This window comes from Danio rerio, chromosome 1 (genome assembly GCF_049306965.1).
Source record: "Danio rerio strain Tuebingen ecotype United States chromosome 1, GRCz12tu, whole genome shotgun sequence".
NCBI classification, from domain to species: Eukaryota; Metazoa; Chordata; class Actinopteri; order Cypriniformes; family Danionidae; genus Danio; species Danio rerio.
The window spans coordinates 50,081,743-50,099,582 of record NC_133176.1 but is presented as its reverse complement, the minus strand read 5'-3'; the positions used below and the strand labels follow the sequence as shown (position 1 = coordinate 50,099,582).

At 40.7% G+C, this 17,840-nt stretch overlaps 1 protein-coding gene and 1 long non-coding RNA gene across 3 annotated transcripts in view; one reads left to right on the top strand and one right to left on the bottom strand.

The window, feature by feature from the left end:
- LOC137495289 (uncharacterized) overlaps nt 1-17,840 on the top strand; it is a 73,923-nt gene that overhangs the window by 36,029 nt on the left and 20,054 nt on the right. For both annotated transcript variants that reach the window (XR_012408151.1, XR_012408152.1), the window contains exon 4: nt 859-1,000. This is a non-coding gene — a long non-coding RNA (uncharacterized lncRNA). The remainder of the gene's footprint in view (nt 1-858; nt 1,001-17,840) is intronic.
- Nucleotides 9,979-16,752, bottom strand: LOC101884727 (uncharacterized). The gene is made up of 2 exons (XM_073953996.1): nt 16,658-16,752; nt 9,979-16,455 (listed from the first exon to the last, which is right to left on the bottom strand). Exon 2 carries the CDS (start codon nt 16,293-16,295, stop codon nt 10,557-10,559), a length of 5,739 nt encoding a protein of 1,912 aa, XP_073810097.1. The 5' UTR covers nt 16,296-16,455; nt 16,658-16,752; the 3' UTR covers nt 9,979-10,556.

The window sequence follows — 17,840 nt, the reverse complement described above, 5'->3', positions numbered from 1 at the left end:
ATTCTGTTTCAAAATAGTTGTATTAAAATGTATTATTTACAATAGGAGTCATTAAATGGTGTATTAACCACTTCAGATGATTAAGTTTTACCTATTTGTCAGCAAAAAGTTTTTATTATTGTAGAATTAATCAAATATAAATTTGTCTCTTCTTGATATTTTTACATGCATATCTGGTATGCTGAATAAAAAAATAACATTATTTTACCCAAATTTTGTCATTTTATTTGCACAAATGTTTATTGATACTGTAAAATTGAAAACTTTTGTTCAACCCAGGCTTATTATCATAACGTAGCCCTATATACATTTCTGGAGATCGCCAAATAGGTCCTAGGAGCTACTTTTTTTTTGCAGTTTTAGTTTTCACAAATCCACCAGAGGCCACTGTGTACGCTTTTTAAGATCTCAAATTTCTCTTGCGAGTGCCATTCGCGCCTGCTGTTCTTGCGTAAATCCACCAGAGGCCACTATGTACGCTTTTTAAGGATTAAAACATTTCTCTGGAAAGAAATGTAAAACATGGAGCAATCGCTCGCTTTTTTAAACGTCTTATCTTGTTTAATCCCGCCCCTTTTCGCAGTGCCGTACGACAGAATTTCGCACACACAAACTCTAGTGTGACCGCAGCTTTACCGACCAATTAACCCCGCCCATCCCTACCCTAAACCCAACAGATAGTGTTTTAAAAAGCATGATTGACCAGCGCCCACCCACTTCTCTAAACCCAACCAACAATGTTTTGAACAGCAATCCAGAAAAAGAAAAGACCCCTGATTTTTACCATGTTTTTAGATGTTACCACATTCTCTCTCTCTGTTATTTAATTGCTTATTTTATTTTTGGCTTTTGTTTTAGTCTTACTTGCTTTCTGGAACCGTTCTTCACCGGACTCAAACCCTGTCATCACAGTCAACTCCTCTCAATGTCTCAAGTCCGTCGACGTACACTGCAAGCGACTGGACAAACTGATAACAGCAGGAAAGCCCCCCATACGGAGGTAAGTGGTTTACTGGTAAGCGTGAGAAGGAAGCCATACATAATTCTGGCTACATAATTTATGATCTCCAGAAATGTATATAGGGGTACATTTTCAGAATGAGCCTATGTTGCTTTTGTTAATATAATTTAATGCAGACACAAAAGTGTAATTGTCCAGTCTTTGACCCAGGTACAAAAGTTCACTGAATCAAAGCACCAGGTTTTGATATTGTCAGCGAAGCAAAAATCCTCAGATCAGTCATTCTCATTGCCGCCACATCTTGGTGTGTTTATATGGGAGTATTTTGGATGCTTTTAGGGAGCCACAAGATTTTATAAAGGCTAATGAACTGAAATGTTTTAGTTAATGGTGTAGGCTGCTTGATACTTTTCTTAAAGATGGCGTAGTGTTTAAAAATCTAGGCTGCTTGTGGGTTTGAACTCTGTGAGGGGCAAGCTATCATCATTGTGCAATAAAACCCCAGGTTTCTCCTTTTAATAACTGTATACTGTGTCGCTTTAGTTAAAAGACTACCAACGACTACTGCGCTGTTTATGTCCTTATATATATACTCATTTTGGACTGAAGCAAATGCTTTTCCCTGGAAGCGTCCACTCCAAATGAACGTTAATTTATTGCTGTGACACCTAAAAAAGCGACTAAGCCTTACTGGAAATGTGACTGCATTTTAAGAGCGGCCGTAATAGAGGTCAACCATGTGGTTCAGATTGGCTGAAATACCTCACAGATGATTAGTCGAAAATACTAGACATTCTTTGTCAAATTGTCCTGATGATTTCCTGGCTGCACAGTGTGAAGCGCGCCACAAACACGAGACAGTAGTGTTACAAATGCATTAGCACACCCCCTCGCCCAGGGCCCCAATCAGCATTCCTTCCTAAAAACACTCCATTCTTCCTGCCCATATTTGGGAGAGAGGGGTAGGGAATCCCTCGCCATGACTCATCCAGTTTCTCCCACTGTAAGGGGAGGAACCAACATGACTTGTTCGTTTGTGGATTCAGCGATGTGCAGGGCAAACTCTGGTAATTCATCAAGCCGGAGCATTTTTGTGTGCATTTCTGAACTGTGACTGCATGCTACGGCCAAGCTAGTTTTGCTGCTTTGTTGGCAGAATACCATAGAGTACCGTATAAAGGATGTCAAGTAGGAATACTATAGTGTGTAAATAAAAGCTTTATGTAAGGACTAACTGTATAGTATATTCACTATTATCTCATGCTCGATGCAAAATTGTTCTACTCTCACCTGCCATTAAAAAGTGATTAGTCACTTTAAAAAGTGAGTAAACCCATTGCTTTAAAATAAGCATTACATTAAAAAAGTGCGTGAAGCCTTTGTAAGTTGACTCAATTTTTTATTATTAGGCATATAAATAATTTACTTTCATTTTAAGACAAAATATTTACTCACTCTTTTAAAGTAAACTCAACTAGTTGCTTTTTACAGTGACACCTCTTCATAGGTACACCTTAATATTACCGGGTTAGACTGCCTTTTGCCTTCAGAACTGCCTTAATCCTCCGTGGCATAGATTTACTGGACAAGGTACTGGAAATTTTCCTCAGAGGTTTTGGTTCATACTGACATGATAGTATCAAGCAGTTCCTGCAGATTTGTCGGCTGCACAACCATGCTGTGACTCTCCCCTTCCACCACATTCCAAAGATGCTTTATTGGATTGAGCTCTGATGACTGTGGAGGCCATTTGAGGACAGTGAACTTATTGTCATGTTCAAGAAACCAGTCTGAGATGATTCGTGCTTTATGACATGGGACACTATCCTGCTGGAAGTAACCATCAGACACTGTGGTCATAATGGGATGGACATGGTCAGCAACAATACTCAGGTGGGCTGTGGTGTTGATATAATGCTCATTTGTTACTAAAAGGCCCAAAGTGTGCCATGAAAATATCCCCCACACCATTACACCACTACCACCAGCCTAAACTGTTGACACAAGGCAGGATCCATGCTGTCATGTTGTTGACACCAGATTCTGACCTTACAATCCGAATGTTGCAGCAAAAATCGAGACTCATCAGACCAGGCACGTTTCTCCAATCTTCTGTTGTCCAATTTTGGTGAGCCTGTGCGAATTGTAGTCTCAGTTTCCTGTTTTTAGCTGACAGGAGTAGCACACAGTGTGGTCTTCTGTTGCTGTAGCCCATCCGCCTCAAGGTTGGACGTGTTGTGTGTTCAGAGAGGCTCTACCGCATACTTCGTTTGTAGGTAATTTGAGTTACTGTTGCCTTTCTATCAGTTGGAACCAGTCTGGCCATTCTCCTCTGACCTCTGGCATCGACAAGGCATTTGTGCCCACAGAACTGCCAATCACTGGATATTTTCACTTTTTCTGAGAACCCTGGAGATGGTTGTGTGTGATAATCCCAGAAGATCAGCAGTTTATGAAATACTCAGACCAGCCCGACTGGCACCAACAACCATGCCACGTTTAAAGTCACTTAAATCACCTTTTTTCTCCATTCTCATGCTCTGTTTGAACTGCAGCAGATTATCTTGACCATGTCTGCATGCCTAAATGCAATGAGTTACAATGTCAATCTGACGTCTCTGAACAGTCTCTGGGTCATTGCGTGTAAAGATTTTGGACATCTTCTTGGACACTTTAAACGCTTTAGTTTGCTGCAATTATTAATCATCCATGTCTTGAGGAAGTTTATTATTATGCAATTTACTTCCATGTGCAATTTGATTGGACAGGAATCACAGGACTGATTTTTCTAATCCCCATTGACAAGAAAAAATAAAGTAGTGACTGCAGGTTGAAGGAAAGTAGTGGAGTAAAAGTACCGATTCAGCTCTAAAAATGTATTCAAGGGACAGTAAAAGTACACATTTTAAAACTACTTAGTAAATTACAATTTCTGAGACAAACTACTCACAGCAATTGGAGTATTTGTAGTTTGTCACTTTACACCACGGATAATAATGCACAGTATTCACAGCAAAAATATTCAAATTGTGCTTTTATTTAGGAACATGATTGCATATGAATAACTGAGTCACATATATTGTCCCTTCCAGTCCTAAAAAAAAAACCTCAACAAACTCAATGACTGCGACAGTAGGTAAAAACAATCCTGAATACCCTTTTCTTTCTGTCTCTCTCTTTCTCGCTCGCTCCCTCATTTTCCACACTTCACTTCTTCCACTGTTAACCATAGTGGATTCAAACACAAACAAACAAGCAACGCTAACGATTGCAATCACCACTAATTTGGAGGCCCAGCTCTCCACCCCCACTCTCTTCTCCTGGACGCGCTCCATCCCAGAAACCCTTGGGGCTCCAGATGGGTGTACTGGCTGTCGTGAACGGGAGAAAAGGACAGAGGAGGTAGTTGGTGTTTCTGGAGAGAGGGCGCAGATCACTTTTCTGTCTTTGAATTGAATTTCATAGTCAGATCTATTTTTTAAAAAACAAGAGGTTTCGTTAACAAAGCCTGGTTTTAAATTTAAGGTTAGCCGTAGGACTGGATCATTATTCGACCACAACAAAGCGTGTCTCACAGAACAACTCTCTTTCAAGCTACATAGATCTTAGTGTTTGCATTGTGTCATACTGTAACCGTTAAATGCATTAATCCTGAGCTGACACGAATGTAAAATTGTCCCCAGTTGAGAGCATAAACAGTGGACGGAGGAGGGAGTGGCAGAAGTTGTTGTAATTGGTGTAAGTTTTGGAGGAGGTGGGGGTTGCAGCCGCACCGCTGGGTTTTGAAAGAGTGTGCAAACGGAGCCCTGTCATTTACCAGACGCCCGTTGGGCTGGGCTGTGTGAACGCAACTCACAACTGTTCTCTAATTAACTCCTGCTCAGAGAGAGAGAGAGCGAGAGAGAGAAGAAGAGCTGCTCTGCCAAAGCTGACTAAATGTAGGAGAAAAGAAAAACAGTACGTTTGGCTGCAGTTTGTTTGATTCAGCAAAGTTTGAGGGGGAAAGTCTGTGCATGCATTGTCGAGTTCAGATTGTTTTTAGGGGTTCCCTATTCAAAATGTAAGGTTTGTTCATACTTGTAGTTCAGTTCTTCACAGAACGTCAGCATGTCGAATTGACATTGTACCTCTGCGTCGTGGGGACGTTGCATTTTGTTTGGAAACAAAAATTGGGTTGAAGTCAGGTCAACGTCAATATCCAATGTCCAACCTAAAATCAACCAAATATCAATGCCTAGTGATGTTACAGCTTGACGTTGTGTGGACGTTACCACTATGACGTCTATAAGACATTGGATTTTGGTTGCCGTACCTGACAGATACATGTCAATGTTTGACATCAACATGACGTTGGTTAAAAATTCTGGCTTGACGTTGGATTTTTGTCACTTTCCAACACAATCTAAAACCGCCCAAATATCAACGTTATTTGACATCATTATTGGCATCAAAATATAGTTATCCTTAGGCACTGGCTAGACATTGAATTTTGGTCACCTGGTCACAACCTAAATCTAAGCTTATGTCGATGTCTTATGACATTATGTGCCTGCTGGGTTGGTTCTTAGGTTTTGGTTCTACATATACGTTGTTTTGTATTTTAGTCATTTCCGTATTAAAATCCGCATACAATAGGCTACAGCAGTGGTTCTCAACCATCCACCACAATCTGTCTTTACATTCTGCACTTTTCTTGATGTAAAATGCTTTGTGCTGCAAGACTAAATTAATTGAATTGTCAGACGCCATTCTAGATTTTAGCTTTTGCTTGTTTGTTGGCTGTGAATTGTTAAAACACCTTTTATAATGTTCGCTACTGATGTGTAAAACTGCAAAATAAAATGAATCTGATTTACAAAATTTTTTTTTTTTTTTTTTTTTTTTTTACGACGAAAGGACGTTTTGGTGTCATTGTGTAAATGTGATTGTCCAGCCTGATGTCACAAGGAAACTATTTTATGTTTTGTTAGTTTAGTGGCCAATTCGTACGAATTCAGTCATATGAAAATGTATGATTTTAAAAACCCCTAAACCATCAGTTAGTTAGATTTTTAGCATATTATAAGCCTAAATTTAGCACACTTAACTTATTTTATTTATAGAGCACTATTGTGTACCTCCGAAACTATTAGATTACCAAATGTGTTGCTTGGGACTAAATTTAACAAATGTATCTTATTTTATTTACAGTTTATTTACAAATTTAGCATATTAATACCTTAAATTTAGCTAAATTTAAATTTAATTAATTTAATTTAGCTTATATTTAGCAAATTTAAAACTTATTTTATTTACAGAGCCCTATTGTATTGTTTACTACCAAAACTATTTGAATATACCTAATGTGTTTTCTGGGACCAAATTTAGTTTATCATTAGCTTATATTTAGCAAATTTAGCTTATTTTATTTACAATTTATTTAAAATTTTTTACTTATTATTAGCTTAAATTTTGCTAAAATTTTAATTAAGCTATTTTAATTTAGCTTAAATTTAGCAAATTTAGCTTATTTACAATTTATTTAGAAATTTAACTATTAATAGCTTAAATTTAGCCAAAATTCAGTTGAGCTAGTTCAGCTTAAATTTAGCAAATTTACCTTATTTTGTTTACAGAGCGCTATTGTTTACATCCAAAACTATTAAAATGCACCAAATGTGGTGCTGGGGACCAAATTTAGCTTATTATTAGCCTAACTTTAGCAAATATAGCCTATTTTGTTTACAGAGCGCTATCGTTTACCTTTAAAACTATTAGAATATACCAAATGTGTTGCTTGGGACCATTGTTTGATACTTTTTATCTTTGTTTAAGGCATTATGATGGTCACTATTCATTACCATTTTTGAGCAAATAATGACTAGATTAAAATTTTTGGGTAAACTGTCCCTTTAAGTCGTTCCCATCACATATGCACTCTCTTCAGAGTGACGTCATTCCTGCTGGGCTTTTCAGCAGCTCTCCTGCTCCATGTCAGGCTCAGGATCAAGCTGGCCAGTGTCAAGCTTTCGTCAAACATACACGATATGCATTAACTACATCAATGAGGCTAAAAGCTGTTGAAGTCAAGCTCTGTTCAGCAGACAAATGAATCAATCCAGTTCATCTGACAGACACGGGCCTCCCTTTAAGAGCTATTGTGGGAGCGAGTGACAAGAAAACGCTTTGTGTTTGATTGACACAAGGTTCGCTGGCCTCACCCTGAATGGAGAGGTCGGGGGTCAAACTCAGGCCTCCATCTATAGCCACTTGCAAACGTGATGAGCTCTGCTGGGGAACACTGTCACCAAGATTTTAGCATAGCGAAGAATGACGCCCTTTGTTCAGACACAGAGAGAAATGCTGAATCTTTTTTTGGGGCATAAGAGGCTCTTAGTATTCCAGCCCGAGTGCTCTGTTTGCATCTTTCTGACTTTCATTCTTATCACTCCATGTTAACAAGGGAAAATATTTTTATATCAGAGCTTTTGTATGGCGTAGCATCAGTACTGAAGTTCAGAAGTTGAAGAAGTGAGTCTAATATTTTGTTATATTAGTAATACTTTGGGCATCATGGTAGCGTAGTGGGTATCACGATCGCTTCAGAAAGAAGGTTACTGGTTCAAGCCTCGGCTGGGTCAGTTAGCAATTATGTGTGGAGTTTGCATGTTCTCTCCGTGTTGGCGTGGGTTTCTGGCGGGTGCTCCGGTTTCCCCCACAAGTCTAAAGACGTGGTATAGGTAAAGTGGGTAAGCTAAATTGTCCGTAGTGTGTCAGTGTGAATGAGTGTGTATGGGTGTTTTCCTAGTGATGGGTTGCAGCTGGAAGGGCATCCGCTGCGTAAAACATACGCTGGATAAGTTGGCGGCTTATTCCGCTGTGGCGACCCAAGATTAATAAAGGTACTAAGCCAAAAGAATGGATGAGTAATATTTGGTTGGTTAATTTTTGATATCACAATGTACACTCGCCGGCCACTTTATTAGGTACACCTGCCCAACTGCTTGTTTACATAAATTTCTAATCAGCCAATCACATGGCAGCAACTCAGTGCATTCAGACTTGTAGACATGGTCAAGATGATCTGCTGCAGTTCAAACCGAGCATCAGAATGTGGAAGAAAGGCGATTTAAGTGACATGATGGCAGACGGGCTGGTCTGAGTATTTCAGAAACTGTTAATCTACTGGGATTTTCATGCACAACCATCTCTAGGGTTTACAGAGAATGGTCAGAAAAAAAGAGAAAATATCCAGTGAGCGACTGTTCTGTTGAAGCAAATATCTTGTTGATGTCAGAGGTCAGGGGAGAATGGCCAGACTGGTTCCAGCTGATAGAAAGGCAACAGTAACTCAAATGACCACTCGTTACAACCGAGGTCTGCAGAAGAGCATCTCTGAACGCACAACACATCCAAACTTAAGGCGAATGGGCAACAGCAGCAGAAGACCACACCGGGTGCCACTCTTGTCAGCTAAGAACAGGAAACTGAGGCTACAATTCACACAGGCTCACCAAAATTGAACAACAGAAGATTGGAAAACGTTGCCTGGTCTGATGAGTCTCGATTTCTGCTGCGACATTCGGATGGTAGGGCCAGAGTTTGGCGTCAACAACATGACAGCATAGATCCACCTGCCTTGTATCAAAGGTTCAGGCTGGTGGTGGTGTATTGGTGTGGGGGATATCTTCTTGGCACACTTTGTTTTTCTTAGAACTTTTGTTTTTTTCAGAAGCGTTCCCATAAAACCTGGCCTTTTGTCAGGTTTGCTTTAAACTTTTCAAATGGACTGCAGCTCTTGTTTTGCTGCTGCGCTGTAAAAATTTCATATCAAAAAGTTATGACAGCAAATGTATGCCACATTAACTAACTATTAATAAGTTAATGTTTCAACAATGGTGGCTCAGTGGTTTGCGCTGTCACCTCATAGCAAGAAGGTCGCTGGGTTAAGTCCTGGCTGGCTGGCATTTCTGTGTGAAGTTTGCATGTTGTCCACATGTTGGCAAACCCAAAAACATTGGCTATAGGTGACTTGGGTAAAACGAAATTGGCCATCGTGTATGAGTGTGCATCCGGTGCGTAAAAAATATGCTGGATCATTTGGCAGTTCATTCCACTGTGGTGACCCCTGATTAATAAAACGATTAAGCTGAAAAGAAAATAAATGAATGAATGAATGAATGAATGAATGAGATTGAGGCGTGCACAGGAAGTGTAAATGCCCTAAAGAAAAGTTTTATTAAAATGCATTTGAAGCTTAGTTATGAAAACAATCAAATAGATTAATTAAGATATTTTATCTTAATGGGTTAGGGCTCTATTTTGACGGTCCATGTGCAGGGCGCAAACGCTTTCAGGGCGTGTCAGGACGCGTTTTTGCTAATTTAAGGACGGGAAATCTGCCTTGCGCTATGGCGCATGATCTAAAAGGGTTGAGTTTATTTTCTTAATGAGTTATAGGTGTGTTTTGAGAATAAACCAATTAGAGTCTCATCTCCCATTCCCTTTAAGACCTATCTGCATCGCGCCAAGAGCGCATTCGCTATTTACAGGACGCAAAGTAAGTCTAAGTGGAAAAAAATGAGCATTTCACCAGCAAACAGTTAGCAGTAAAAACTGTTAAACAGAGCATCTACTGCGTGAGAATGAGAGATAATGGAACTACTTTCACATTCGCTCTTGGATAGGGAAACCTTTACGCACAGACATCAATTAGCCTATAAATAATTTCGTTTGTTAAGCGAAAAGATTTGTTTCAAAACTATTTCTAAATTCAGTTCTAATTTCCAGCAAATGAATAAATGATTAATAATAACAAAGTTTGGTCAAAATACTGAGTTATTTCCAAATACACCTGCCATGCCCCTTATGGTCTAAAACCTGACAGGTGAACAAATCTAAGCTTGTTTTTAATTAAACAAATATAAATATGGATATAATAAATAATACTGCTAATAATAATTGTAGTGTTCTCGTGCAGTGTGTTGTGACTGACTAAACACCAAGTTAAACCATAGCCAATGAAGACAGAGTCGTAGCAAGTTTGATCATTTACTGTCACTCTTCTTATTAGCATTTATGGTGAAAACTGCAACAAAATAACAAAACAATTCTCAGAAATTGAGTTTTGACAGGTATTTCCACTCACATATACATAACATAAACAGACTACAGTTCTCCCTGCAGTAGGAATTACACTAGCAAACAAAGTTATTAAACGTTGTATTTTTTACAAAATAATCACTAATATAAAGTCTTTAACATGTCTAATGTGCAAAACATAAACTTACGGCATTGCCTCTATGATGAGTTTAAGCGGATGGCTTAGATTGTCCGAGAGAGCGCATGTCTGACATGGCTTCCACAATGAGCCAGGAACACTAACAGGAAGTGACTACACAGGAAGTATGATATAATGCAAAATAAAGGTATTCCTTTTTACACACGAAGTAGATTAATTAAATAAATTATGAATTTCACATTTTAACAAAGGAAATATGCATATCAAATATTTAAAGAAAATATTTTAAAGTGAAACTTCTTAAAGGGCAACACACTCCCCGCCTGACCTATGTAAGGTCACTATGAACTTCTGGGCCATACACTAATTTCCAGATCAGTCTTTGGGTAGAAGCAGAACAACCTCTGAAATTGGTCTTAGAAAGGTTTTTATATTCCCTTGGTCAGTTGTTGAAACCTCAACCTTTCTCACATATCCATCCTTTCCTGGGAATACAGCAGAGACTCTGGCCATGGGCCAACAGTTGCGGGCTATCTGCTTATCCCTGAGCAGAACTAGATCTCCCACTTGAAGGTTTCTGCGAGGTACTGTCCACTTCGGTCTGTGTTGCAAGCAAGGTAAGTATTCACGGCTCCAGCGTGTCCAGAATTGGTTTGCAAGCGCCTGAACTTGTCTCCATTGCTTTGTATACAGGTCCTTGTCAGAGAAATCTCCAGGGGGAGGCGGAACTCCTGTCTTCTGTGTAAGGAGCACTGAAGGTGAAAGTATGAATGGTTGTTGCGGGTCTGCAGACACAGGTAAGAGTGGCCGTGCATTAATAATAGCAGTAACTTCTGCTAGTAGTGTGCAAAGAACTTCATGGGTTAAGCGAGCTTTTAGCTGCAGAAACATTGAATCTAAAATTCTTCTTGCAATGCCAATCAGGCGCTCCCATGAGCCTCCCATGTGCGAGCTGTGAGGTGGATTGAACTCCCAGCTGCATCCTTGCTCGCTGAGGTACCTCTGTACCATCTTGTCCATTCCAAGTTCCTTGCATGCCCCAACGAAATTAGTACCGCAATCGGAGCGGAGCTGTTTTGCAGGACCTCTTAATGCAAAGAACCGCCTGAGAGCATTTATGCAACTTGATGCATCCATAGATTCAATGACCTCGATGTGCACAGCTCTCGAGCTCATACAGCCAAACATGATTGCCCACCTTTTGCTCTCTGCCTGTCCTCCTCTGGTGCGTCTGGTAGTGACAGACCAGGGTCCAAATACATCAAGCCCCACGTATGTAAAGGGAGGGCAGATTTTGAGACGTTCAGATGGCAGGTCCGCCATGTGCTGCTCTTCAAACTTTCCACGCAGCTTGCGACAGGTTATACATTTGTGAAGTACTGAGTTTATTAGCGACTTGGCTCCTAAGATCCACAGTCCTGCTGCCCTGATTGCTCCCTCTGTCAGATGACGGCCTTGATGTTTTACTTGCTCATGATGATGTCGAATGAGCAGCAAAGATGTGTGGCTTTCTTTAGGGAGAATTATCGGGTTCTTTTCGGCAGTTGATATCTCAGAGTGCTTTAACCTTCCTCCAACACAAATGAAATTGCCCTCCATGATTGGACTGAGTTTACGCAAGCGGCTGTTCTTGGATACAGGTTGGTCAGCTAGCAGTGCTGACAGCTCTTTTGCAAATGCAGCCTTTTGTGTTGCTTTAAGCACAACATTCCTTGCTTGGTCCAGCTCATCTGGAGTACGTGGTAAGTCGCATCTGTGCCAACCCTTGCAGTTGCTGTTTTGGTTTGAGTGTTTGAAGGATTTTGCGACATGAACCAGAAGCGCTACTCCTCTTACTAAAGAGGTGAAGGTGGAGAACCTTTGAAATCTGGTAGATATAAGTCCAGCTTCCTCCAGGTAAGTAGCACATGTTTGGATTTGAGGACGAATTTCTGCATCATTCTCAGGCTCAATTAGCTCAAACATTTTACTTGATTTTGTTTTTTCTGCAGGTGGCTGTCGAAGGAAGGAGGGACCGGTGAACCAGGAAGTCTGCGCCAGGCATGATGCAGGTAAGGATCGCGACGCATGATCTGCTGGATTTTCCTCGGTACGTACATAGTGCCATTGCTCAGGTCTTGAGGACTGTCGGATGCGCTGGACTCTATTGTGAACATACACATAGAATCGCTTTGACTCATTATAAATGTAGCCAAGGACCACTTTGCTGTCTGTAAAGAACCTTATGTCATTTAATTCCAGATCTAGCTCATCCTTAATGAGATCTGCCATCTCAACTGCTAAGACAGCCGCACACAGCTCAAGCCTGGGAATTGTAGGTTCGGACAGGGGTGCTAGTTTCGCCTTGCCCATAACAAATCCTACTTCAACTTGCCCATCTTTCTGAAGCACTTTCAGGTATGCCACAGCACCTATGGCCTTGGTTGATGCATCAGAGAACACACACAATTCTGTATGCACTGCTTCAGTTAGTGAGGTTTTAGTGTATGTTCGTGAGACGTGAAGCTTTTCTAACTCTTGAAGAGAACTTCTCCAGGCCACCCATTTGTTTAGTTTGACCTCCGGAAGGGATGTGTCCCAGTCTGCACTTTCAGAGGTAAGTTCTCTAAGGAGGGCTCTTCCCTGGATCGTGACAGGTGCCAGTAGACCCAGAGGGTCAAAAACACTGTTGACAGTGGAGAGAACTCCACGACGGGTGAATGGTTTGGTAGTGGTGGATGTGGAGTAGGTGAATGTGTCAGTTGAGATCTCCCATAACAGACCTAAACTCCGTTGTGTGGGAGACGTTTCTCCACTCAGATCTAAGTCCTTAATCACTGGAGCACAGTCTTCAGGAGGAAAAGCTTTCATAACAATCTGAGAGTTTGAAGCAAACTTGTGCAAACGTAGGTTTGACTCAGCTAATGAAGCCTGTGTTCGTTGGAGCAAATCGATAGCCTCTGCTTCAGATGGTACAGATACCACACCATCATCGACGTAGAAATGTCTTTCCACAAACTTAATGGTATCTTCACCATGATCTTTTGCACCTTCTCTGATGGCTCTCCGTAGTCCATAAATTGCCACGGCAGGTGATGGACGATTGCCGAAGACGTGGACATTCATTCGATACTCAATAATTTCCTTGTTGACATCGTTGTCCTTGTACCATAGGAAACGGAGAAAGTTGCGGTGGTCATCACGCACCAAAAAACAATGAAACATTTGCTGAATGTCAGCTAGGATTGCAACCCTCTCTTTCCGAAAACGTAGCAGGACACCAACAAGGGAATTATTCAGGTCAGGGCCAGTGAGGAGCACATCATTGAGAGAGACGCCAGAGTAACAAGCACTGGAATCGAAAACCACTCTGATCTGATTGGGTTTTTGGGGGTGGTAGACCCCAAATGTGGGAAGATACCAGCACTCATCCCCTTCTTTTAGAGGTGGTGCTACCTCAGCATGTCCGTTGGTAAAGATCTTTTCCATGAATTCCACATACTGTTGCTGCATCTCAGGTTTTCTCTTGAGGGTTCGTTGCAGGCTTGAGAATCGATTAATAGCTTGCTCCTTGTTGTTTGGCAAGCGTTGGCGTGGTTCTTTGAATGGTAGAGGAGCTACCCAGCTGTTAGATTCATTTCTGAAGACATTTGTGTCCATAATTTTCAAGAAGGTTGTGTCCTCCACAGAAGGGGCAGGTTTATTGTCATGCTCGGTTTTGCAAAACACTGTCTGTCCAAGTGTCATCTCAGTTGCCTTTTTAAACACACTGCTCTGTTGTTTCTCTTTGACCTGCATAAAGCTTGTACAGGGTTGAAAAATTGAGTGACGACCAGTTTCCAGGACACTGGTTTTAAATGTGTTAACTGTGGGCTTGTGTACATTACCCAGGCACACCTCTCCTATTACCACCCATCCCAGGTCCAGACGTTGAGCAAAGGGGGCGTTGTTTGGTCCATTGACCTGCTGCCTGACCTTGTGTGCTCTAATCACATCTCTTCCTAGCAGCAAAAGTATTTCTGCTTCTGGTTCTAGGTCTGGAATGTACTTGGCAATGTGTCGTAGATGAGGCTGGTGAAGAACTGCATTTGGAGTTGGAATTTCAAACCGATTGTTCATGATTTCATGACACTCAATGAGTGGTGGAAGAGATATGAGAACTCTGCCATCCAGAGACTCAATCTGGAATCCTTCTGCTTTCCTGCCAGATGTTTCTACAGTTCCAGAGCAAGTTCTAAGATTATATGTGAACTGCTCACTCTCCAAATTGAACAGCTCAAAGAATTCTGGTCTGGCTAATGAACGGTTGCTCTGGTCATCCAGAATTACATAGGCTTTTATGGCCATGTCCTTGTTACCCTTTGGGTACAGCTTTACAAGGCAGATTTTTGAACATGAGCGACCCCACTGACCAGGACCACAAACCTCCGTGCAGCTTGTATTGACAGACGTCATATCAGAATTATCCTCTCCCTCCCCGCCGTCCTCTTGTGATGGTGGAAGAGATTTGACTACTTGAGGCGACGGGCCAGGGTGCATGGCTGTATCATGATTAGTGCTGTTGCATTCAAAACATTTCACAAAAGACTTACATTCCTTGGCGTGATGAGAAATTGAGGAACAGCATTTAAAACATATTCCTTTCTCCTTAAGGAAGGCTTTTCTGTCATCAAGGAGTTTGTTTCTGAATGTTCTGCATTTTTTCAATGGGTGTGGTTTATTGTGTAATGGACAGATTTTGTTAGGGTCTTCCTTGACTGCACACACATCTGTTTTGTGAACAGAGATGGGTTTGTTGGTGTGAAAACTTTTCCCAGTGAATTTGTCTGATTTAACAGTTGTCATAGCACTGCTTTGATACATAAAGCTAGGGTCATTTCGCTTCTTCGCCTCATGACACACAAAGCTGCAAAAATAGTCAAATGGAGGAAAACGGCCATGACTCTCTTTATACCATGACCCCGAAGTCACCCATTTGTCCTGAAGCCCATACGGAAGTTTATCTACAATTGGTGCAATCCCACGTGAGGTGTCAAGGTACAATAAGCTTGTGAGATAACCATCTTCTTTAGCGCCTTGGATTTCCATAAGCAAATCCCCGAGTTCACGTAATTTGATGTGGTCTTTAGCTGTGATCCTAGGAAAACTGTCCAAACGCTGAAATAGTGACCTTTCAATAATTTCGGGTGCAGCATAGCACTCACGTAGTCTTTCCCATGCCTTATATAATGCAAGATTGGGATTGCTGACATGCACTGAACGGATGCGCCTCACCATTTCACCAGATTCCCTCCCAAGCCATTTAGTCATGAGGTCCAGTTCCTGGGTTGCTGTGAGGTTAACTTCACGAGCTGCACTTGTGAATGAGGAACACCATGATCGATAATTCTCAGGCTTATCATCAAATTGGTACAGTCCTGAACAAACAAGATCACGTCGTGCTAAATACTGCGCCAAAGGCTCTGCCTGGGGTGACGTGCTAGTTGAAGGAATGCACTGAGGAATATATGGCTTCGCATGTATGTTCATAAAGGGGTTTGTCCTGTCAACTTCAGATTTTATAATACCCGTAGATGGACTAGACAGGTTTGCAGCAGGTAAGTGTACAAAATCAGCATCCTGATACTTTGGCTTGTCATTAATAGACTGTGTATGTGAAGGGTCTTTTAATGGAGGACTCCATGTTATGAAGCTGTTGTGTGAGTCAGCATGAGATGCTGGAGCATTAGGCAAGGCTGAAAAGCGTGCAGAGGGTGAATGTCTCGAAAGGTTTAATTGAGAATTTACATATTCACTTGTGCGTTCAATTTTTACTTTCTCTTCGGATTCTCCTTTTTCAGCTGCAGCATGCATTTCTATTTCAGCATCTTCTAGCACTTGTGCCTCAACAGCAGCTACATCAGCTTCTCGTTGTAGTGTTAACACTTCCAGTTCAGTGTCTAATTTTACTGTTTCTAGCTGATTTTGTGCTTCTCTTGTGGCCTTTTCTATCTTCAGTTTAGCCTCTTGGCTAGCGTATGATGCTCTGACTTTAGCAGCTTCGGCTCTGGCCCGAGCACGGGTTACACTCTCTGATGAAGCAGATGACTTGCCACTTCTAGCACTGCGCACAGACGACTTGCTGCTTGCGGACATCTTGACCACTTTCACATCAAAGCTGCCTTTTCACTGTAGTGTTCTCGTGCAGTGTGTTGTGACTGACTAAACACCAAGTTAAACCATAGCCAATGAAGACAGAGTCGTAGCAAGTTTGATCATTTACTGTCACTCTTCTTATTAGCATTTATGGTGAAAACTGCAACAAAATAACAAAACAATTCTCAGAAATTGAGTTTTGACAGGTATTTCCACTCACATATACATAACATAAACAGACTACAGTTCTCCCTGCAGTAGGAATTACACTAGCAAACAAAGTTATTAAACGTTGTATTTTTTACAAAATAATCACTAATATAAAGTCTTTAACATGTCTAATGTGCAAAACATAAACTTACGGCATTGCCTCTATGATGAGTTTAAGCGGATGGCTTAGATTGTCCGAGAGAGCGCATGTCTGACATGGCTTCCACAATGAGCCAGGAACACTAACAGGAAGTGACTACACAGGAAGTATGATATAATGCAAAATAAAGGTATTCCTTTTTACACACGAAGTAGATTAATTAAATAAATTATGAATTTCACATTTTAACAAAGGAAATATGCATATCAAATATTTAAAGAAAATATTTTAAAGTGAAACTTCTTAAAGGGCAACACAATAATATTATACAAAAGTAACTTGAATGAACTGAAAAAGCCTCCCGAGATGAAGAAAGTATGAAGGCAGTGGTTTTTTAATTCATGTAGGCTAGAAATTAATATGTTTTGTAATATTTTAATCATTTATATTTATATCCTATATATATATATCCTTAATATATTATATCTTTTTCATATGTAAAGATATTTGCGTATTGCATCTTGTGTGTAGTGTGTAAGCCAGGCGCACTTTGCGCCAGACAATAGACCGACTTTGTTCTGGTCTAAAGATCAGACTATTTACAGTTTCTTAAAATAGCAACGCGCCAAAACACGCCTGCTTTTTTAGACCAGAACGCCTATGGGCGCACATTTGAGCGCAAATGCATTTGCTATTTAAACAGTGTGGCGCAATGCCTCAAAATGACCCTTGCGCCAAGCTTAAAGTAGTAAAAGAGTATTGCGCTGCGCCTTGCGCCCCATTGCGCCGGGTGTATGATAGGGCCCGTTATGTGTTTGATCAGGTTAGTCTGTAGGATATACAATCAATGTGAAATTAATTTGGCGGTTCATTCCACTGTGGGGACCCCTGATTAATAAAGCGACTAAGCCGAAAAGAAAATAAATAAATGAATGAGATAGATTCGTGCGCAGGAAGTGTATCCATGTACTCTACTAAGAGCCTCATCCTTTATTTCATCAGGTATTTCAGTTCCAATGTCCTTTCCCCACTTTCCTCTAATTCAGTCAATTAAAATCATTAAATCATTTGGAGACATAATAATCATGTATGATGCTGCAATTGACCTTTAAGAGCAATAGTAGAATTTAACAGAGCATTTATTTTAAATCAGTGAAATTATCAATATTCTAACTGGTCAGTGGTGGGCAACATTCATCTCTGATAACAGATTTCATATTGGTTCTTTTGACTTC

Excerpts from the sequence above, each read along its gene's own strand:
- LOC101884727 (XM_073953996.1), bottom strand. The coding sequence starts at position 16,295 with ATGTCCGCAAGCAGCAAGTCGTCTGTGCGCAGTGCTAGAAGTGGCAAG.